The sequence below is a fragment of the Alligator mississippiensis genome, chromosome 5 (assembly GCF_030867095.1).
Source record: "Alligator mississippiensis isolate rAllMis1 chromosome 5, rAllMis1, whole genome shotgun sequence".
NCBI classification, from domain to species: Eukaryota; Metazoa; Chordata; order Crocodylia; family Alligatoridae; genus Alligator; species Alligator mississippiensis.
The window spans coordinates 16628272-16651965 of NC_081828.1; the positions used below are offsets into that span (position 1 = coordinate 16628272).

The following is a 23694-nucleotide window of genomic DNA, read 5'->3' on the forward strand; positions in this document are numbered from 1 at the left end:
AAATATCAGTCCTGACCAGAGGAGGGCAACCTCTCTTTACACTAGAAGAGATTACACTGTGAAGACTTAAACTAGATTTGTAATAAAGACAAGGCTTTGGGTGAGGAAAAAATGATGTAGATATATAGAGATTGTTATTCAGACTACGAAATGACCACTCTGTGGTTAACTGAGGTTTAATGAATTCTCTACATGGGTTTATATTCCCTTTCTTCTCATTAAAGGGTTAAAAAACCCAAGAAATAATTTTCATAAGAAGGCTGAAGGCCACCCGGTTCCCCAGAACCTGAAAAGATTCTGGTACTTTAATCTACATCCTCTTGAAAGCAGCTGGGTTCACCCTGTAGCTGCCAAAGAGGGGCTAAGGACTGTGAAGAATGATGCAAGGGAGTTTTTGTTCCTTGTTTTACAGAGTTTTTAACCCTAACTCCCATTGTTCTACATTAATGAAAATGAATAACTACTGGCTTTGGCTCCATGCCTAAATTACTTCATCACAAAGCGTAAGCCTTTGGCTTTCCAGCAAAGAACTAAGGAACCACCTTCTCCCTTATGGCCTGTTATGATTCCTGCGCTCAGCTGAGAACAACCTCCAGCAGGTAGCGCTGCCCAAGCCCCCTTAGTGAAAACGTGCAGGAGGTCATTCTTGGTGCTTTGGAACATGTGAGCGTGAGCCTGGACATCTTCTGGAAGTGCTGTAAGACCTTTCTGTTTGGATGGTGGTTTAGTAAGCAAGGCTAAGATGAGATATTATTTTATGCTTCAGTTGTAATAGTCTACTTGCTTTTATAAGTTTAACTGTTTTGCTTTGTTCTTTTGCTTGTTCTTTGTTTTGTAAGATGTTTTGCTCTCTTGGTGTAAGGTGACCTGAGCCTTTGTTAGGGAGGGCAGCAAATAAATCTAATAAATAAATGATTAAATAAACAAATGTCCTAGACTTGACAAAGCCACATGCGGTATGAGCTGTACTTTGTTGCTGGGTGACTGATCTGAATTGGTGTTGTTCATAGGTTGAAGGGGTTGGATTCCAGGCCTCACTTCCCCTCTACTGTACTCAGCAATGTAAAGGGTATATAGTTATTGCTAACATTGCCCTCAGAGTTTACTGGTTCTTCTTTTTTCCTTTGTAGCGCACAGATGTCTTCAGGGCATTCTGTGGCGGTGATGGGCATTGACTTTACTCTGAGATACTTCTATAAGGTTCTAATGGACCTGCTACCAGTTTGTAACCAGGATGGAGGCAACAAAATAAGGTAAGCATTGGGTTACTGTATTGGCTTTAGTCTTTTCTTTAATATAGTATGTCTTTAAACTAGGGGTGCGTCAATAGAGATTTTCTTGGCCAGCACCGATAGCCAATTATTCACCAGGCATATTGGCTGGTACCAATTTGATAACGGATTTACAGGAGCACAGCCCAGGAGCATGCAAAGCAGTGCCCTGCAGGTAAGTCTATGGAGGGGAGGGGGTTTGGGGGGTGGGGGGTAGATCGAGGCCCCCATGGTGAGGGAAGAAAGGAGGGCGGCAGGGACAGGAGTTGGAGCTGAGGCTGGGGGCACTACCAGGGTGGTGAATGGGACATCAGGGGAGTGGGACAGAGGCGCAGGTGGATCGTCCATGGGATCAGCATTCTGGTGCTTAAAAATGGCAGCAGCGGTACTTGAACTAAAGCTTGTCAAATGAACTTTAGTTCAAGTACTGCTGCCACCATTTTTAAGTGCAGGAGATGCTTTTAGGAGCAGAGCTGAGTGGGATGAGGGTGGATACAGGCTGCTGTCTTCCCTGCTGCCTTTTGCCCTGGGAGTTGCGCACTGGCCACGCCGCATCCCCAGCCCCTCCAGCAGCAGGAGGTGCAACCCCCCCTCCCTGCACCCTCCAGATGAGCTGCCTACAGCTTCATCCGGCTCCTTGCCCCAGCATCCCATTCACCACCCTGGCTGGGCAGCACCCCCTGCCTCTGCCCCACTCCTTCCCTTACTGTTGGGGCCTTGAACTGCACTCCCCTCATGCCACTTCCCTCCCCCACACCCCTTCCTCTCCACAGACTTACCTGCAGGGCACTGCTCTGTACACTGTCAGGCTGCATTCCTAGCCACATTCAACTATGCTCACGCAAATGGCGTCCAGGGGCCCTGGCCAGAAGGCATATTGTATTTATCGATACATTATTGGCTACACAGGCCAAAGAAGCTGATAGCTGATAATGTTAATTTTCCTTGTATCAATGCTGATCCAATACGGCACCAATATACCTCTACTTTAAACATTATTGTATTGATTTTAATTGAGCTTGTTTACTTTAATGGATTACAATTTGAATTCATTTTCCTCTGGACTCTTGGTACCCAACATAAAATATTAGTCTGTTGAATGAGAAATCAGTAAAATATAAAAAGGGAAAGTAATTCATTGTTATTTGTGTTATATAGGCTTAATCCATATGTATCCTTGGACATAAATCCATATTAAATTAACACAGCTTCCATTCTTTCCTTTATTTCTTCTTATCCTGGAGTATTTTTGGATACTGGTGATACTGACAGGATGAAAGAATAAAGTTTGTTTGTGTGAAATGGTATAATCTCTGTAATTGATTGGAGGCATAACTGTTAAATGCTCCTTTGTTTCATTTGTCATATAAAATAAGTTAATACTGGTATTGTAAAGTGCCTGGTCTTACACTTGATGCTTAATTTTAACTTGACCTACATAAATCTGAATGTTTCACTGTTCTCTCAGCCTTTACTGAAGATTCTCACAGCAAAAAAGCCTCTGTATTATGGATGCAAGGGCTAGATAAAGTGGTTTTAACATTCAAAAAGGACCTTGAAGTTTGGAAAAATGGATGTGTGCTTTCTCCCCCTCTCCTTTCTTTTGTCTTTGTTCTAATAATAAAATGAGTGGGGTGCTTGTTCTTTTTATTTTTGCCTTTAAAATATTAGGTGTGTCAAACCTGGTGTTTTTGGAACTGCCTGTTGTAGGAACAGGAACAAATGCTTTCCTTGCCTTTAAATGAGGGTGCTAGGCTCTTGAATTTCTTTTTATTATTTTGTTAAGAATACATCTTCCAATGTTTGTCAGGCACTTGACAAACCCAGACTAAACAAAATAATGCCCTAAACAGCCTGAATATTTCATTTCATTTTGCATTGGCAGTCAATCAAAGTTAATTCCATGGTATTTTTGATCATAAGCCCACTAGTTTTCCAGCTGTCTATAGCATTTTCCAGGGGAACCAGAGCAGGCAAGACCTGAATGTCTAATGCAAAAACCAGAAGTTAGGCAGGAAGAAAATCTCTTGAAACTTCTTGTGGTTCTTTCATGAATATAAAGGTGCAGCCCCACCAGTTTTCCAGTGCAGGTTCTTTAATCTTACATACGTGTTGTTCTTATTTCATTGACATGACACAGGCACTCTAAACAGTCATGAGAATCTTTTAGCCCCCGGCAGAAGGCAGGGGAAGTCTGTACAGCTGCAGGACCCAGCCAGAGCCATGCTGAGCCTGGAGACTTGAGCTCTACCCCTGCTGAGTTCTTCAGGAGCATTAAGTGGCCTACATTAACCTCTTCCAATTTCCCCTCTGTGGCCACAGATTCTCTTGATCTTTGCACAGACTAAGCCCTCTGTAATGCCTGCTCCTTTGCCTTCCCCCTAGCGCTGCTGTCTGTGTCTATGGTAACAGAAAAGGAGAGAGAGGCACATTGAGCACGGGGACTGCTGGTTAACGAAGACACAGAACAGGCCGTGCAGGAAGAAGTGGACTTAGTCTTCTGAAAGCCTAAGAGCAGCATCTCTTTCAGCTATGGGGAGAGGGGTTTAGTAAAATGTAAGAGAAGGGGATGAAATGGTGGATGGGTGAAAAAGAGCGTGAAGGGAAGGTGACACTACAGAGTGAGAGATTGAGGTACTTTGCCCATTTAGCAGCTGGTCTGAAAGAATTTACAGGCATAAAGTTAAGCTTCACATCTCACCATTTTATGGATAGGAAGGCTGAGGCACAGAGGTGACATTATTTCCGTGAGGTCAGGCAGGAAGTTAACGGAAGATCAGGAAATAGGAGGGGATGTGATGAGGGAATAAGAGCTGATTAAGAATTCATATCGAGTAGAAGTTATTTTCCCCCCATTTAAAACGAATTTAGAGGCTCAGCAGTAGGGGAGGTAGTGTCTCTTGGACAACAGCAATATATACACGTAACTACTATTGAGTATGGACTGGGGTGGGCAGAATATGGCCCCTGGGCCAAGTCTGGCCCACCAAGAGATTCTGTCCAACCTGCGGCAGGTCCCTCAGCCCCACCTGCACCTGCTGTGGAGAGTAACCAAGGCAACGGCATGCGCAGTTGGTTCTGCCGGGCACACGGTGGGCGCGACGTAGTATCCAGACTCAGCTTCCCTGCAGCGGTAACTCATTCTGCCCAGCTGTCACTGCCAGTCCGCCCTGCACCCATTACCAGGGGTGCTGGATGGAGTGGGCAGGGTCTCTATGGAGACGAGCTGGGAACCCCCACGGGCAGGACACACTTGGCCAGGCAGATGGGATGGGGCCACAGACGAGTGGGGAGTGGCATCCAGGAACAGAATAGGTGGGCAGGGCTGGGGCCAGGATCGTAGGGCCATGATGACAGGCAGCCAGGGCCCAGGGCAGAACCGTAATCTGCTCCCTGCTTGTCCCTGCAAATAGGCGCTGGTCTGCTGGGATTATGGGATGGTGACAGTGCAGGGCCAGGGCCCTGGGCAGAGCCATGATCCTCTCACCACACATCCCTGCTCACAGAACCATCTTGAACGTGCAGGGAGCAAATCATAGCTTTTACCTGGGCGCCGGCCCCTTGGTGTCACCACCCTGTGATCCTGGCCCATCCTGTTCCTGGACGCCACTTCCTGCCTGCCTGTGTCCCCATCCCATCCACCTGGCCAAGCATGCTCTGCTCGTGGGGGTCCCAGGCTGGTCTCTGTGGAGACCCTCCCCACTTCATCTGGCGCCCCTGGCAGTGGATGCAGGGCAGATGGGCTCAGAGCCAGATAGGATCAATTACAGCCCCCCACCCCTCCCACTGCACTGAGCCAGCAACATCCCCACTCCTCTTCCAGCCTGCAACAGCTCACCGAAACTCCTTAAGTGGCCCTTCAGCCTAAGTAATTGCTCATCCACACTTGCATTGGGACCCATTTCAAAAGGGCAGCAGCTGTTACATTGTAACTGTTACCAGGGCCAAGCCTCCCACTATATGAATGTAGCAAAACTGCTCCAACTATAACACTGCTTCATATTATAGGGTTAAAGCTGGAGCAGTTTTTTTACTACATTTATATCCTTCCAGGCTTGGCCACAGGTAAGGAAGGGTGAGAATGTAACAGCTGCTGCCCTTTTCAAACACTCTCCTTTTGAAATGGCTCCAGATGTGCACATGTCCATACCCTAGCCTTTCCTTACCTATATTTTAGGTCAGTAAGCTTAAAAAACTTGGTTTTACTGTCCACTCTGTGTTTTGCTAAACCACTGTGTGCTTACTTTTTATTTTTATTTATTTATTTTTGCTTACTACATTATGCTTCTTTTTTATATTTATATTCCTCTTGGATCTGACGATGCACTTTTGTTTCTACTCATTTCAGCCTTCAAGATCTTGGTATAAGCACAGTGTTGCAAAAGTGTCTGGTTTCCAAACTTCAGGGAAATACTGATATAGTCTTTTAAAGATTGTTTCAATGGGCAGGAAGTTGTTTTTAATTGGCCAGAAGTGGTGTTTTGTTGTATTTTTGTTTTTGGTTGCTTACAGTTCTAAATTCTAGACCATATTTTGCCTCTACAATATGGAGAAATCTATTAATAATTAATATATTGTGCTTGTCTAGATGCTTTATCATGGAAGATAGAGGATATCTTGTGGCACACCCAACCCTTATTGATCCTAAAGGTCATGCTCCAGTAGAACAGCAGCATATCACACACAAGGTTCGACTTCTGCTCCTCTTTCTACTTCTGTTGTTTCTAGTTCTGGTTCTTTGAAATGTACTGATATAATTATGATGTGTTTTGTTTTGTTTTTTACTTTCAGGAACCATTGGTAGCAAATGACATTTTGAATCACCCAAACTTTGTGAAGAAAAACCTTTGCAACAGTTTCAGTGACAGAACAGTTCAGCGGTTTTATAAATTTAATACCAGCCTTGTGGTAAGTGTTGTTTTTTTTAAGTACTTTCGGTTTGAACAACAACAGCGATACCAAGTAAACTCTTTCTGAAGAGTGAACCATGTTAGCCTATAGAGACCTAAAATAAGCAGGCTAGATTGTGCAAACCTTATTTGCGTAAGGAGTCCATTGAAATCTAAGTGATTATAAACAGTGGAACTTGCCAAAAGAGAGCGGTAGTGGTGCAGTCTAGCCAAGTATCTAGAACAGGGGAAGTTTGTATTTCCTGTCCTTATTGAACAATTAAAAAAAAAAAGTTTGGACTCTTCTGCAGTAAACCTTGTTACCTGACATCCAGTTGCCAATCCTCACCCTTGTCAAACTTATGGGATAAAGATGGGACTTTTGCCTTACCCTTCACATTTATAGAGTTTCCAAATGTATCTCCTCTCTAGCTAGAAGTTCAGGTGGTAAAATAGAGAACGCATATGACAGCAAATATGACAAGACTCACGTAGTGCAAATTTGTCAAATTCAGTTCTTTGATTCTGAGTGAATGTGGTTATACCATGTCATATATGAGTCTTCCCCATTCTCAGTCTTGCCAAAGATTCTCAGCCAGTATTCAGAAGAGCTATTGTCTGTTGCTGTGTATTGAATGCTGACTGCAAACAATCCATCATGACAAGGTCACTGTAGAATAATGTAAAATAATACATGCTCTGATAGAGTACTGCTATTTAAACGCACTTTTTGATGATTATTAACATAAGCGTCAAGAAATCGTTTGAAAGCTGAGCCAAGGTCAATCAATTTTAGTGTTTTGCTCACAGTCAAGATGCAAAAGACAAAACCATATTTGCAGCAAATGAGAATGTGGAAGACAGAATGCAAATTTTGATTACGTTGTGAGAGTCAGGATCAGGATTGTCTTAGCCTACAAAATAGACCACAGCTGGAGGATATTTTTATAGTACACAAGCCAGCAAGTTTTCTGCAAGTTGTGATGATGCTTTCCAGCCAGAACTGAGTCTCTTTGTGAAGGTTACAAATAGCTGGCATCATGGAGAAAGGAGTGGGGAGAACAGATTTATTTGAATTATTTGGATGAAGAATAGTCAGCAGTCAGGCAGGATATTACACTAGAGGCCATTGTATCACATCATATAAGATGAATACATGGAAAGTGCTTTGTCAACCAGTATATAATCAGTTTTGCTCTTCTTGAAAACAAGCACAGGCTAATTTATATACCCAGTATCAGAAGAAAAGCACCCTATGTTCATGTTCCTTCAGATTGTTTCCGTTTTGTGCTTCAGTACAACTGTTTGGGAAGCAGGAATGACTTCAGCTCACCAGGAAATATGTTCCTTGCCATATCTCTGACGTGACTTGCTTTTCCCTAGGGTGATCTGACAAACCTTGTGCATGGCAGCCACTGTTCTAAATACAGACTGACAAGAATACCTGGAACCAATACCTTTGTTGGAATAGTCAATGAAACATGCGACTCGCTTGCTTTCTGTGCCTGTAGTATGGTAGACAGGCTGTGTCTGAACTGTCACAGGTAAGCAAGTGATTTGAAATAAACTGACTGGTACAAGCAATCTTTTTGTGTTATATATTTCAAATGAAGCTCAAGAACACTGGTCATTTATAGGAAAAGCTTCATAGCTGCAGTCCAAACCTAAGGCCATAGTACAACAGATACACTAGCTGAATTAATCAAATTATGTTATTTAAAACAGGCAGAGTTGTACATCTTTTGTATACAGGCTTGTGGGCTTATCAGGCTTTTTCCTCATGGTGCTCACTCTTTTAAAGTACTTTTCCATGTTTTCAAAATGTCATCAAAGTCTTTTGATAGTTTGAGCGCTCCTCTCATCCCCTTTCCCCCTTACCATACATACACATAGTCTGTTCTTTGTCATTTTACAGTGTTTCCTTTGGCCTCATACTAAGGAATGCAAGTTTTAGGGGGTGCATCTACACATGCAGTTAGCACAGCTCACTAAACTCTGGTGCAGTTTGTGCCAGTCAGCTGCTCCCAGGTGTAGTGTATACATGTGAACCTAGGACCACAGCTGTTTGAGTTGGGGCAGAACAGATCCAGGCTGGCAGGGGGCTCAGGGGTCAGCCCTGGGCTCTGACTGGAAGTGTCAGGTGATGGAGGGACTGGCTAGGGCATGAGGGTGCTACAGTGGGGGAGCCCAGGTAGCAGGCAGTCCCTGCACTGTATCACCCTCAGGCCCCGGTCACAGCACGTGGGTTTCAGCGCACAAAATGACTCTGCCCTAAGATAGTACTTGTTCCAGACAATACTATCCTACAGCAGAGTTAATTAATTTACTGTGCCCTAATACAGGTGCATGTATGCTGCATAAACAATGACACACTATTGTGGAGCTAATTGCTCACCTCCTGAGTTAGGCACATGTGTAGATGCACTTATTGTGTGTGAGTAAGGCCCAGCTACACATTACTTTTATTACACAATTAACTGGTCAATCACGCAATAAATTTAGACTGGCCATACATGCAAAGTAAGACCAGCCACAACTGCAAAGTAATTATCGCACAATTAACTGGTTAATTGCACAATTAATTTAGACCAGCCACACATGCAAAGTAATTATCACATGATAAAATATCTATCCAGCTATAAAAAGAGCCAGAACATGTGACAACTCTATAGCTGGTTTCTGTCTGGCCTTAATTTTAACATGTAGCAAGGCCCTAAATTCCACTAAACGGAATGGGATTGCTTATCTGGGGCAGGGTTGAATGCTGGCAGGATCAGGCTCTTTGCCTCAAGCCCTATGGTTTATTAATGCTTTTTAATGTGAAATAACATAGATTGTCCCCTAGGGGCAAAAATTGAATCCTCCGCTTGCATCCTTATCCTCTGAGCGCACACGTTAACTAAAGGTCTTCTCTGCCATTGCAGTGTCTGGGCATTGGCCGTGCTCTGGTCTCCCCTGCTTTTTACCTCTAGTGCATTGTAGAATGTTTTTGGCTTTGTTTTCATAATGTGCTTTACGGTGGTGGTGGTGTTTACGGTGGTGGTGGAGGGCTTTGGTGTGGATGGTTATTGTTAGGATTCTTGATAAAGAATTGCTTCCAATATTAGAGAACTGGACATGACAGCCCGTTCCAGGCTGGTGTTCCTGTGTTTCCCCATTGCAGGAGGACCAGACAACAGTAACATCAGCATGATTCCATTGCCCAGAAGGAGAAGGCTCTTGCATATCATGTCTGAACCTCTGGGACATGTTCTCTGCTATTTAGCATCTGTGGGGAAAGGGGCAAATGTATCCAGGAGTAGAGAAGTGGATCTACAGATCCAGCTGGCATATTTCCCCTCAGTTTCAGCACAGAATAGGGGCACAGGATTTACTTCTGAGGGATGGAGGGAAGGAAGGATTTCCTCCTGGCTGCTGAGCTCCCAATGCTCAGCTGCACTACTCCAGCAGTATGCCGGATCAGAGCTCAGACCTGGTTTATACTGACCTGTTCAGCATTTTTTTCTTTTTTCTAAAGAATGGAACAAAATGAATGTGAATGCCCTTGTGAGTGCCCTCTAGAGGTCAATGAATGTACTGGCAACCTTACCAACGCAGAGAGCAGGTGAGAACAAATGTCACTTCTGAGACCATAGCAACATTATCTTTATTACATTTTCTAACGTCAACAGTTTGCTCATGTTACCTTGTGTGTTGCAGGGTAAAATATACCATAATTTATTACAGTAATTTAGCAACTGAATTGTACTTTGCACAGTTCATTTTTTGTTGCTGTCTTCTGTTGGTGACACAATCTCAAATTTTCCCTCCAATACAGGAATCCTAGCTGTGAAGTCCATCAAGAACCAATGACTTTCACAGCAATTGATCCTAGCCTGCAGGATGCTCTTCCACAATGTATTAACACTCGGTGCAACCAGAGAATGGAGAGCGGGTAAAGTGCAGTGTTTCTTAGCTCTGAAAATATGTGCAGTGCTTGAAATTAATAGGAGCTGCTATTTATTTAAATACAGATAAATTTTCCCTGGATACTAAATGAATATATGTCATAACATCTTGGCCTGGTATCATGGCTGCAGTGCTATTGTGCTGTCCTGCAGCAAACTTGAGATCTCAGTATCTGTTTGGTTCATTAAGGCTAAGTGGATGCATCAATATAAGTGAGAAACATTTGCTAGTTAGAGGACCATGAATGCAACCAGAGGGACAGTGCCTGGATGTTTGTCTGTACTCCTTGAGAAGTGAGGTGCACTAGAACAAGAACAATCATCGAAACAAGGGAGTTAGGTACTGCTTATCCAGTCCAGCAGATTTTTGTCAGCTAAAAATAAGCTGCGTATCATTCAACAATCCATGCTGTGAGTGCAGTAGGCTTGATGGATCAAGTTGTGACTGGCAAAGTTTGAGGCAGCATCTCTGTTGCACTCTGTTTCTGTGGAGTACAAATACAGGGCCAGCAAGGAGCCAGCTAAAACCACTGTGATTGTGTGTCCACTCTAGCCCTAGCTGCTTTAGAACAGCTTGGTGGTTGCTCTAATTTGTGCCAGTTAGCAGTGGTCTCTAAGCAATTGTCCACCAGCTAGACTTAACCAGAGTGCTCTTTTCCCAACCATTTCCCCCTAGGCCCTGACCCAAAGGGACAGGACTTAGGTGGGGACTCCTCCATGCTGAAACACACCCCAACTGAAGAGCTGTAGGCAGTCTGCAGTCCCTTTGTTTTACAGAGAGAGAGGAGAGTGGGTCAGCGAATGACAGAGACACTGCTTCCTCATATGATTGATCTGCCATCTAAATTTTTTGGACAGTTTTTTTCCATTTGGACACCAGCCATGAGGATTTAAGGATGATTTCAGTTTTCAGTTGGCTAGTGACTGCGATGAAATATGGACTGAAATGTAGCCAAACAAAAATATATTTCTGTTTATGGTAAAGCTATCCTTGTTTGTCAATTTTCAGAGATTGCTTTGGTGTCTTGGACTGCGAGTGGTGTGTGGTGGACAGTGATGGAAAAACCCACCTGGATAAACCTTACTGCGCACCTCAAAAAGAATGCTTTGGTGGCATTGTGGGAGCAAAAAGCCCCTATGTGGATGATATGGGAGCAATAGGTAATTCTGGGGTTTTACAGAGGATTTGTATTTATCCATTACACAACCAGTATTTGGTAGTACGTTCTGTCCATGTGTGTGCTTCTTTCAAGCCATGTGCTTCATATTTGTGCCACAGATATTTTTCATTCTTTGTTAAGTTAAAGTACAGAAGTGGTGTCACTAACAGGTACTTCGCAATTGGTAAATGCTTTGCTTCAGCATCTGTCCAATCCCCCAACATACCAACGTTCCTGTGGTAAACCAAGAAGCATGAAGTGCTTAGGGCGGCAAAGGAGGGAGGGTGGATGTGGGTGGCTTTATGTTCAACTGCCTCCACATATGGCCCAGGGAACTCGACACGTTGTCATTAAGGAGTACCCCTTCTGAAACTGGATTCATTTCATATTTGCACAGATGTGCTTCTGAGGCCTCGAGAAAGCCTTGAGTTTGTTTTAATTTGTAGAATGCTGGTCTGAAGTTTTCTGCAGGGTATTCATTTGCCTTTTTTTTTTTTATTCAGGAGATGAGGTGATAACGTTGAACATGATAAAAAGTGCACCGGTCGGTCCAGTAGCTGGAGGTATTATGGGGTGCATTATGGTGCTAGTTCTGGCAGTGTATGCATATCGCCACCAGATCCATCGGAGGAGTCACCAGCACATGTCACCTCTTGCTGCACAGGGTAAGCTAATCACTCTTGCGGGTGGAATAAACACCAAGGCTAAAAATCCTTGCATTTCATATACTCTCCTGCTTGTAGTCAGAAACCACTTTACTGCTTTTGTGCTTTGGGAACTCTGACTCCCAGCCTGATGCTCTTTACCCCAGTCCTGCTATTGGCTTTGTATAAATCAGCTTTGTAATAACAGTGTCTGGTGTGCTTGAGTACCACTGCCCTCTGCTGGATTCAGAGCTAAGCCTTCTGTTTCCTGGGGAAAACCTGGAGTGACAATTGTAAAACATTTCCCCCAGGAGCTGTGAATATGGGGTTGCTCACTCAGAAGTGGCAGATCCAGCTGCATGCTGTCCTGAATGTTTTTAAAAATAGATTGTTGTCCAGCAAGAAACAGTTTCTTTCTCCTGGGCTGCTGCTTGGATGTGTTATTTCTCCCTGGATTCCCACTTGCACTCTGTGGGCCATTCACAAGTGTGGCAACTTACACATATACAGGAAAGGGAAGGAGAACAGATTTGTTGTTTTAGTCACACTGCAGACTAGTGCCCGTTCCACCAGACCATGCTGTCTTGTTTTGAGCACATTCACCACCTCTTTGTGCATCCCTGTGCTCTGACTCTTTCACAGCCAGCTCATTTCTAGGATACCTCAGTGTATCATCTGCAGGGAGCACCTCATCCCCATCTGACTCAGAAGCAGGAAGTCCCCCGGCCCCTTCCCCGAGCATGGCTCTCCAGCATCATAATGCAGGATGCCACCAGGTTGACAGTCTTTAATAAGTCGATCCAAAATTTTTCTCTTAACAGTTGCATTTTTCTGTTTGTAATGGTGTGTAGAAATGTCAGTGCGTATGTCCAACCTGGAAAATGATAGGGATGAGAGAGATGATGACAGCCATGAAGACAGAGGAATCAGTAAGTGCCGAGTTGAATAACTGTAAATTGTTGCCAGTATTAGGCTGAGGGTTGGTGAGTGTCTTGCATCCTTCTGCTTATGTTTGAACTGCAAGCGCATAAAGGATCTTGGAGCTCTCTTACCAGTTTAGTAAACAAAAATAACAAGTCCAAAGAGTTGACTGATGTAGATTGTAACTCCCAGTGTCTTTTCAGTCCCATCCCCCAAAATTACTGGTTTTGGCCCTTCAGTTCTTGTTAGGCACAAGACCTGCTGCCTCTCAGATCTCCCTGGTGCATAGTGGGAGCTTCTTGCTTGTTCTGTCGGTTACAGTACAGTAAGATTTCTCCCTCCATGACCAGCTAGTTATGGGAACAGCTGAAGGAGAGCCAAAGAGTGTCACTGACTGACAGGGTATGAAAAGCTCCTAGCACTGAGCAGCCTTGCAAAGGGCAAGCACTGTTTGGCCCTTTAATTCCAAGTTTCAGTTCAGTAAGAACTCAGGAAATCGTGAAACTGATTGCCAGTCTTCACTATACAGTCATGGCTGTCCTGTGTGTGATACTACTGTACAGTGATGGGCCCACCTGCCTTTGGGCTCATAGAGAAGTGAAAGTCTGAATCCAGAGCAGAATTTCCCATGTAGCCCTAACTTTGTAGTGGATGGAATCAAGACCCCAAATCTGCCCACCCTGCTGACTTCAAGAACCAGTTCTGCATGCGAATTTGGCACTTGGCAGCCACTGCTACTCTTCTAGCTCAGATGAGCCCTCCCTGCTTTTCATTTTGAAACTGAGCAGGATGCAAATGTGTCCTGGGTCTCCATATTTTGGAACCCTGTGTAATGTTTACTTCTCAAAGGAGATGAAGAGGTTAATATGTTCATCGTGGTCAATCTCTGCTCACAGCGCTTAGACCATGACCTGCTGTCCTTAGCAAGCCTTTATCTGACCCCATCTTCTATGTTTTGGAAGTTGGCAATTCCTATAAGAATTCAGCCACAGCTCACAGAACCTGCTGCTTCCTTGCTATTGAATTGCTCCATGAATATAACTTAGAAATGCTCTGTTTAAAACAAGCCTTGTTTCCTTCTCTCTCCTAGTCAGCAACACTCGGTTTATAGCAGCAGTAATTGAGCGACACGCGCACAGCCCAGAGCGCAGACGTCGGTACTGGGGGCGATCAGGAACAGAGAGCGATCATGGTAAGACTCTGCACCACCCTCTCTCCCCCTTCTTGGTGATTGCACTTGCTCAACTGAATTCGGTTGTTTGGCAAGTCGCAGATAAGGCCACCAAAAAAACTTTGCTCCTTATTGCTTCAGAGTTAAACAATTTTGACACCTCTCAGCACATGACACTGTCCAGCAACAAAGCTATTTTTGTAAGAGCAGTACTTTAACATGAACTGTTTTGCTTAATGCCTTGTTCTCTGAATCTCATTCTTGGACAGGATTAGCTTTGTTGGGTGACTGACTGCCTGGAATTCAACCAGACAGCAATGTTACCCCGTTTACTGCACCATTTTGCCCCTAGCCAGCCCTGACAGCTTCTCCAACCCGTTCAGAGAAGGGATGATAAATTTCACTTTCACGCCAACAGAGTGCATTCCTTGCCCTATGAAGTGAGCATTTTCAACTACTTTCTTTTCTGAAAGGTGACCTGCACATCTTGTTATAAAACTCCATCTCCACTCTAGTAATAGGTGCTGAAAGTGGCTGGGCTAAACTAAGCATGGATTAAGCTGTAATGTATCTGATGCTCTCTTAGCCTTTCTGTTGGGCATTCAGCACATGCTGCTGTGACAGAGGACGTTTGATGTGTCTGTCAGCTTTAAACAGATGATCATCATTTATTATACATAGAGTAAATGGGTTTAGGATGGTGACATTTAGTTCCTTCCCATATTTCTGTTGTTAACCCTTTTCAGGTCATCAGGGAATTTTGTCATCTCTTTCCACCATGAAAAATAGTGGGCTTGGGTGAACATCCAGAGACCAACAATTTTTAAGTCTTCATGTTATTGACCTGTGAGGAAGGCTCAGTGTAAGTTAAGACAAGGGTAGACAGGGCTGTCTGCCAGCAGTGTCAGCTGGAACTGAATGTCATTGTTGCATGTTTTAAATCACACCTATTATGTTACTGAGGCCATGGCTACGTGAGCAAAGTTGTCCTGAGACAGAAACCTCTAGGCAGAAGCCTGAGGGTAACCACTTTACAGCACCTGCACACAAATAAACAGCTATCCTTGAAAGTAACTCCTCTGGCTTGGAACCACTGTAAAACTTACTGGATTAGAGCAGATATACATTGATTTAAGGGGCTGCATCCTTTGGTCACAATTTCTTTTCTTCTTGGGGCAACTAGAGCGTTCCCAAGAAACTGCACTCCTGTGTCCTCAGCCTCAGTCTGATTTTGTTGTTTCATTTCTTACACTCTTAGAAATTCCCCTGCCCAACACCCGGCTCTACACTGGTAGCAGGATAACCACCTGCCCAATCCTTGAAATTGCATATTACTTTTAGACAGCAATGGCTTTGTCACAAACAGGAGTAACCAGACTTCTTGTCTCCTTCAGAGGTCTGTACAGTCTCCTCTCCTTGTCTTTCTCTGCCTGTAAGATGCACTGATTGAAAAATGAGTATTGATCTCCAACTGGAGACATTTCTGATGAGGCCTGGTTTTTTTTCTGAGGCAGGGATTCAATACTTCCTTAGCAGTAAGGGCCCTGGTAGATGTCTTCGGTTGAGAACTTAAAAATTGAGGTACCCCAAGCCCCTGGTCATTTTCTAAAACTCTTGGTCAACACTTTCTCAGCGAGACTGATGTATAAACAATATCTTCTCTTTAGCTAGGTGATGCTTTCTTGAGTGCAGAAACCACCAATCAATGATGCTCTTCTTTTAGTATCTCAACTAATGTTACTGTGGATGTTTTTATTATCCATCTACATGTCTCATCTTTTTTCTCTTTGGAAATTTACCAAACTCGTGACCCCATGATGGACTTGTTGGGAATGAAGTCTTTAGGTTCATTATGCCTTGTGTTTCTTTAAAAAGAAAAAGCATGCTCCCTTTATCAGGGTTAAATGTGATGATGCCTTTTGACTTGATTGTTCTCATATTACACATGACATCCCCTATAGCATTCAGCACCTTAACATTATGCTTTATATTTATCTCCTCTCTAAGCTAACTTGTCTCAGTTGTAGTCATCTCTCTGGATGTGAAAGTCCTAAGTCTGTTTCCAGGGTACCTTCACTACAGAGTTTCCCACTGTCTCTTTTAATAAGGGTTGGGCCAAGAGGAGAGGGAGTGTAGGTATGGGGCTTGCAGCAGTGCCTCAGCAGTAGAGCTTGAATCTGACTGACCAGAGGGAATTTATCAGACTGGGAGTCTCCACTTAGCTAAGAGGAGGAGTTATCGATAAGAGGGAGGCAGCAGAGATAGAAAGTAGAGTTCATCAGTAGAGCACCCAGCTGAAGGATTGCATGGTCTGTGGTGCCTGCTGCTTCTCAGCAGTGCTGAAAAGCCCAGTTCTCTGGTCTCAGATTCTGTGGGCTCCCCCTCTGCTAACTGTTCCAAAGAAACAAACACGTTTCTTTCTTTGCTATTTGTGAATTATGACTGTTCACTTGCAGCAGTGGTTAGTTTAGTTAAAAATAATCACAAAAAATGAACACACTTGGATAAAGGGATACGTGTCTATCTGGAATTGCTGGGAAAGAGAATAGGAATGGAGTACAGCTGCCTCTGATGCCAGAGAACAGGGCCCTGCGGCATGGCTCCAGGTTCAGTCTTGCTCCCAGCTCTGGTCACTAGCTCTCCTTCCCAGCTGCCCCATAGAGATCTTCTGTATATCCCCCACAATCCTGCAGGTCTAGATCCAAATCTGCTACTCACACGTAAATGCACTGAGCCTCTGTGTCTTCATCTTTATAATGGGACTAGTCATATCTGGTCATAGGACTGTCAAGTTGAAGTTGCTTAATGCTCATAAAGTCATTTAAGATATTAAAGAACTGCTGAATGCATACAGAGGTATATTATTTCTAATATTATAACGCTTTATTCTCACTCCGATTGATTGACTGACTGAAACAAGCAATCGGAGTGCTCCAAAAGTGGTCGGACAGGAGATGGTGCGGCAGGGACATGGGACGGAGTGGGGTGGGGGCCAGGCCAGCACATGATATGCAGCTATCACATGATATGCAGCTTTACATTGGTGTAAATTGCTCCATTTTAGCATAAAGCTTCTGTTTAGACAGGGAGTAGTAACTACACAGCAGTGACTATTAAATTGGCGTACCAGGTTTGTGCCCACCCACTATGGCCTATGCAATACCATTCTGAGGTAGTTTTGCTCAGTACAAAGATACTACTACTGGCTCCTTTACCACCTAGTGGCAAGGCATCATCATAAACCTTACTGCAGGGTACCTGCTTATGGAGCACTGGTCCACCTCAGACACCCATGTGAGTTGACACTAGAGTAAATTGAAGATAAACATGTCATGCATCCACTCCCAAGCAGAGCACTTTGATCACCTTGTGTTTTCCATATAATTTGATACCTCTTCTCTGAAAAGTATAAGAGAAAATTCATGTAGAAGAAATGAAAGGCCAGAAAGCAGCTGGGTAATGATTAGCAAACTGCCCATTAAATCAATAGTGTTAAACTCTGTACTCCTTTAATTAGCTCAGCAGCTAGTTAGTGTCAAGACTAAGACATAAGCCCAACTGATAGGTAACAAAACATAACGTCCTTGTGTAGCAGAGAAGTGAAGTGCTGTTTCTGTCTTGGCTTTGTTTTTATTCTTGTAATTACAGTGTATGAAGCTCAGGAAATGACATGAACGGAGAGAAAATGCACTCCTTGTATTCTAAATTAAAATAGCTGCATGATATGTGCAGCCTCTTCAGGGTCCAGATGAGACGGGATGGATTTTGATTGCCTTCCTTTCTTGTTAGACCAAATCTATGTTATTTTGAGCCCCCTGGCAGATGTTACAATTAAGATGTGATTAACCTGTTAATTGTGCCATAAATAGTAGCCCTACCTCACATTCAAGGAATTAATGGCATGACAAAACAGGAAACCAGGCACACAAAAGATGTGTGTGTTTTTTGTGGCTTGTTTCCATTGTGCCTTACATTGAACGTGTGGCAGGATATAAGCAGAGCCAGCTCAAGACTTGAACCAGTGCAGTCCCAGGGCTGGGACCAACAATCACTGATTGTCAGTCGGGGTCTGGAGACCACTTGAGTTCAGCCAGGCTATGGGCACCTGGCTTTCAACTTGCCAGTGCAAGGGGAGCTCGGGCTCCCCCTGTACCAGCCAGTGGCTTGTGTGAAGCGGCTAGTATTTGCTTTGGATTCAGCCCTAGTTTCATAGTTTCATAGTAGCTAGGATCAGGAGGGACCTGAACAGATCATCTAGCCTGACCCCTGCCACAGGCAGGAATGAATGCTGGGTTCACAAGACCCCAGACAGATGATCGTCCAACCTCCTCTTGAATTTGCCCAAGGTAGGGGCGAGGACCATTTCTCTCGGAAGTTGGTTCCAGATTTTGGCCACCCTAACTGTAAATTATTGCCTTTTGATCTCCAACCTAAACCTATTCTCCATCAGCTTATGACCATTGTTCCTCGTCACCCCAGGTGGTGCTGGGGAGAAAAGGGCTCTACCTATTTGCTGTTGAATTGTGCTACAGGGATCTGATCCCAAAATCTCATGTCTTTCCATTAAATTCCATTACATCCCATCACACCTTTAAATAAATGAACATGTGCCAGGGAACTTAGGTACAGTCAGGCAATATGTTTCTTCAGATGCAGGTGTTACCAAGTTGCCTATAGGGTTTTTTAGATAGATTTATTGCAGCGCTTCTCAGAGATTTCCAGCTGCGGAGGACCTGGGCACACTGTGTCACTTCTTTATAGCTGATCTCCCCTGAGAAAAGGTCTGTAAGATTTGACATAAACCAATCTGGAGAGTTTTCTTAAGAACCCAACAGATCTAACTCTTTAACAGTGTGTATGCATAGGCAGATATTCAGCAGCCAGAAGTTTCTATTCAGCTGTGCACCAGTAGATGGGTTTGACTGTTCACAAATCTGAGTAGAGCTGTCTGTAACTAAAGAGCGACTGATGCCAGCACTGGATTCTGCAGAAGTGTTGCATTGCTGTCCCTTCACAAACTAAAAAGACAGGACTGCAATATAGATGAAATAGTTGCTGGCCTTACAAAGAAAGCTGTAGTCAGGAATGGGAATCCTATATAATTTAAAGAGACAGTGCAGCCCAAATTTTGCCTTGCTGGTTTTTTTGTTTTTTTTTTCTTTTCTCTGTTTTCAAAGTCCAAATAATATTTCAGGATCTTTTTCTCTCGGAAACCATGTTTCTTGTTTCTTTGGTAATTTAAAACAATGCCAACAGCATTGATCTAGAAAACACTGTCCACATGCATAAGAGCTGGTTGGTTTATTTGGTTTTAATGTCCGGTATGGCAGATATTTCAAAGTCAGGTTCTTAATACACCACAAGAGCATGTGAAGAGCAATGGATGGCAACAGGGAAGGAGGAGTTATTCTAAAATTATACAAAATCTTTAACCTAGAACTTTTATTCTGACCACATTCTTGCTTCCAGTGCAAGTTGGTATGTGTACAAGCTAATAATATTGGATCTTTTGACCTACCTAGTTTGTCTTTATTTGTGTTGTTTTCTAGGCTACAGCACCATGAGTCCTCAGGAAGACAGTGAAAACCCTCCATGTAACAACGACCCATTATCAGCTGGTGTTGATGTTGGCAATCATGATGAAGATTTAGACCTGGACACACCGCCCCAAACAGCTGCACTTCTAAGTCACAAGTTTCACCACTACAGGTTGCACCACCCTACTCTTCATCACAGCCATCACTTACAGGCTGCAGTCACAGTACACACTGTGGATGCAGAATGCTAATGAACTTCATTCTTTGCGGAGAAAGAACAAAAGAAAGAGTTTGTGAACAATGAATCCATGCAGAAATGGGCAGCGTTGGGCTCGTGCTCTTTGCCAGGAGCAGTTTAACCACCTTTCTGAGTGAACTATTCCATGTAAAACCTTTACACATTACAAAAATTAAGGTTGGCTTTGAAATGGAAGGGAAACGAGCTTGATGAATGGACCTGCCATAACATTTAATAAAATGGAGCAGGAGGCATGCTAGGCCTCCAAAAACAGGGGTAAACGTTTACACAGTAACTGAAGCTTTGGAAACCCTGTTAAGCCGAGCCAAGAGAAAAGAGAGCTCAAAGAAGCTGGAGATGTTTTGCTTTCCTTAACTGGAAGAGGAGAAATCTGTGCAGCCAGAGACAAAGGAAGTGCTGGATACAGAAATAAAGGGTTTTTTTATGTTGGTTTCTGTTTCATTTTTAGAAAGTACGCTGCTCTGACAATTGCTGTATGGGATCTGGAACAATGCATCTCAAGATTTTTAAGTAAAGGATTATTTTTCTACTATTTATTGAACTTGAAGCATTTGTGAACTTCGGGGGGGGGGAAGGGCAAAACACGTTAGCAATTATCGACAAGTGCAGCATACGTTCTGTGTGATGGAAGTGGTTTTTCCAAGAAAGACATTTGTTTCTCATTAACGGATAATCATCCACAGCCCCACTTCGCAAAAAAAAAAGGGAAAATGAAGACACCATTTCTGACTTGTTTACATTTGCTTTTTCACAATTGTTTTGTGTAAATTTTGCAAGCTGATTTGTGATACAAATTTTTTTAGAATATGAAGAAGAGGGATCCTTTGCTTCCCAAAAAAGCGCTGATGATTCTCACTTTGTCTTCCTGTATTGACACTTGTGACCACTCTTAGATTCCCTTCATGGAAGGAAGACAGGGTTTAAATAGTGTTTACTATCAGAGAATTTAAAGATTCAGTATGTCCCATTTTTTTCTCCTAAGAACATTGGCAAAAATAGAACAAAAAAGCACAAACTGTGTTTTGTAAAATTCAGGATATTCTGGGAAATATCTTTTAAAATTTTAATTATTAGTTGCTGCTGTTTATCTGGAATTTAACACTGCTTGGTGATTCATAGAGGGATTAATCAAGTCTTTCTGATACCACATGGGGCATCATAATTTTAAATTAGTTTTAAATCACAGTGTTGTATTTTAGATTCACATTTTGTGATTAAAATGTTATAAAAACGTTCTTGCACTGTGCATATGATAAACATCCATTTATTTGTAGTTTTTTTAAAGATCGCTAAATACTGTTTTAATTAATAGGGTACTTAATACTGTATTATGTAAAAAAAAAAAAAATTGGTTCTTAAACAGTACAGTAAAGTAACTATACGTGTGATATCAGGATACCCCTTTATACTATGTATAAAATTACAATCTCTAGTGAAATAAACTGTATATAAAGTATAGTTCTGTGGATTAATTTTGGCTGGATTGAAGTTATTCTGTTTCAGTTGCTTCTTACTGTGGCTGAATGGGCACTACAAAGAAAAATGATATCAACTCCTTGATAAGCAAGCCCTATTTCTAATTCCCATGGTTCTGTCAGCAATTCTTATGGACCTAATCTGTAGATACAACTCAAAGCTCTTGTAAATGTTGTTTTTTAAATTATTTAAAGAACTTCTTTCTCTAATTGTTTCAAAAGTTAAAACTCATGGAAAAGTTCATCCATGCTGGCAGCCTGCCTGGACCAGCATCTTTATCCTATATGCTACCACAATTAAAAGTTTGGTTGCAAACCATTGATGTGGGTTTTAAAAAAATTTTTCACTGAAGAGCCTGCTCCTTTGATGTTCCATTTCTTTTCTTAGGAAGTTAATGCTAGCAGTTTGCTTGCTCTTTTTGAAATGCAAAATGTCTTGGGGCCGTGTTGCACATTGCACTTAGAACATGTTAACTGCACTTAAAACATGAGTGTCCACGTGTTCAAACAGTAAAACACATGCTAAGTGCGATTGTATTATAGCAAATGTAGGATTTTTTGCATGAGAAGTATCTCCAGATCATATTAACATGCTCAGCTATTGCCAGACTGTTCCATGGAAATTAATATGAGTAATTTGAATGGGTACTTTGGGGGACTGCAAATTATAAGTGATAACAGCAAGGAAATGGGCTGTTTTTTGCAGCCCCACTTGCCCCCCCCTCCCCCCCCCACACACACACACACACACTTCCCTCTGAGCTCAATCAGCACACCCCAATGTCATTTTAGTACTACAGCCCACCCCAGGCTCAATTCTGATATTTTCCCCTCACAGAAGGGGCTTAGGTCCTGGGGCCAAAACTGATAAGCAGCTGATAGTCAGTCCCAGCACCATACTGAAACCAATACAAGACTGGTGTGGTGCTGGGGCAGACACTAATGAACAGGGAGCTGTGCATGTCAGAAATCATAGTAAACGTTATTATGCAACTGCTCAGAACCTATTCAAACTTCAATACTGCACAGATTTAACACATACTGACCACATCTACATGAGCAGCAGACTGTGCAGCTGTTGCTACACAGTCATTTAGTGCTTGCATATGCAAGTACTAAGTGACTGCACAGTAACATTACTGCGCAGTACCACTGTTGCACGTGTTCAGATGCTACTGCACAGTAGCTTGTTACTACTGCACAGTCGCAGCATGTCACAGCACCTGCCAGTGCTGCTGTGCAGTAGCTCATTGGTATTGTGCAGTAGCATCTCAAGTAGATGTAGATGTACACTGAGTGTATGTGTGACAAGGCCCTTGGACTAGGATTTCTTGCTAACTAACTTGCTAGAATTGTTTAGTTTGAATCAAAGTAAACCTGGTTTTTAGGCAATAGGCAAACTACTCTTTTGATATTTGCCTGTGGGAGAGAAAAATACTATTAGACAAAACAAAGCACAAATAGCCAAGAATTTTTAAGCATAAACATAGCAGCCCTTCCTTCAAAGGTGAAGATTGAAATAAATAAAACTCTACCTGATTTATTAAAAGTTTGTATTGTATATCGAGCACAATACTTCAGTTACTTATCGTTAGTTGCCTAATCTGTACTTACAAATCTCTCATTACATTAACTAAAATGTAGGATTTTAGGTTCTAATTTAAGAGATTTCACTTGTTTAGGTGAATCTGAATGTAAAAAAAACTGAATTTAACATATTTCACATAATATAACTCAAAAGGAAAGGTCCCTTAAAGAGACTATTGTAAGAACCAGGAGTTAAACTGCATTTTACTAGTTTATGTACCAAAGAATACATACTGTAGAACGCTCATTTAGTAGAGGCTCTAATGTGGTATAGCACCTTTTTATCCCCCTGTCTGGGCCATGTTTGCTATGGGAAACAGATTAAGTAGAACCCTAATTAAACAATTATTTACATGTGATATGGACTTATCTGTTAATCTTGTAATGCATATTTATGAACTAGAAATCAATGCTTAGTCGTTTTAATGTACTTAGTGCAGCCTTTTATAACAATAATGAAAAAAGCTAAATCTTAATTATTTTATTAGAAAGTGTTGTGTATAAATGCATATAACACAAAGGAAAATGGGTCAATTTTCTGCTTGCTGTTCTCATCAGGGTGTTAGCAATGTGCTCTCAATAGCAGGCCCTAGTCTCTGAAATTCACTTCTGCCAGAAATATATCTAAGCCCCATTCAGGAAGTACTGGTTGACATATGTCTTTTGCTCAGACCTTTTGTTAGCCGCTTAATTTAAAACCCTTAGCACTGAACCTTAAAACTGCTCTGCTGTAAAGGGTCAAGGTGTATGGACTTCACTCCCTGTCTCTTCTTTTATTCCAAAGCATAATATTGTGAATTCCCAGGTTTACAGACACTTTATGTCTGCTTGCA

The 23694-nt window shown here is 42.6% G+C and overlaps 1 protein-coding gene across 2 annotated transcripts in view; it reads left to right on the plus strand.

Moving 5' to 3' along the window:
• CACHD1 (cache domain containing 1) overlaps positions 1–21271 on the plus strand; it is a 183471-nt gene extending 162200 nt beyond the window's left edge. Inside the window, exons 17-27 of one of the 2 annotated variants that reach the window (XM_006272603.4) lie at positions 1131–1253; positions 5860–5959; positions 6063–6179; positions 7544–7704; positions 9678–9764; positions 9978–10094; positions 11117–11268; positions 11771–11932; positions 12763–12840; positions 13923–14024; positions 19553–21271. In XM_006272603.4, coding sequence (XP_006272665.4) covers positions 1131–1253; positions 5860–5959; positions 6063–6179; positions 7544–7704; positions 9678–9764; positions 9978–10094; positions 11117–11268; positions 11771–11932; positions 12763–12840; positions 13923–14024; positions 19553–19791 — 1438 coding nt within the window. In that variant the 3' untranslated portion in view covers positions 19792–21271. The remainder of the gene's footprint in view (positions 1–1130; positions 1254–5859; positions 5960–6062; positions 6180–7543; positions 7705–9677; positions 9765–9977; positions 10095–11116; positions 11269–11770; positions 11933–12762; positions 12841–13922; positions 14025–19552) is intronic. The other variant, XM_019489122.2, reaches the window with a different exon arrangement.
• Positions 21272–23694: the final 2423 nt, after the last annotated feature.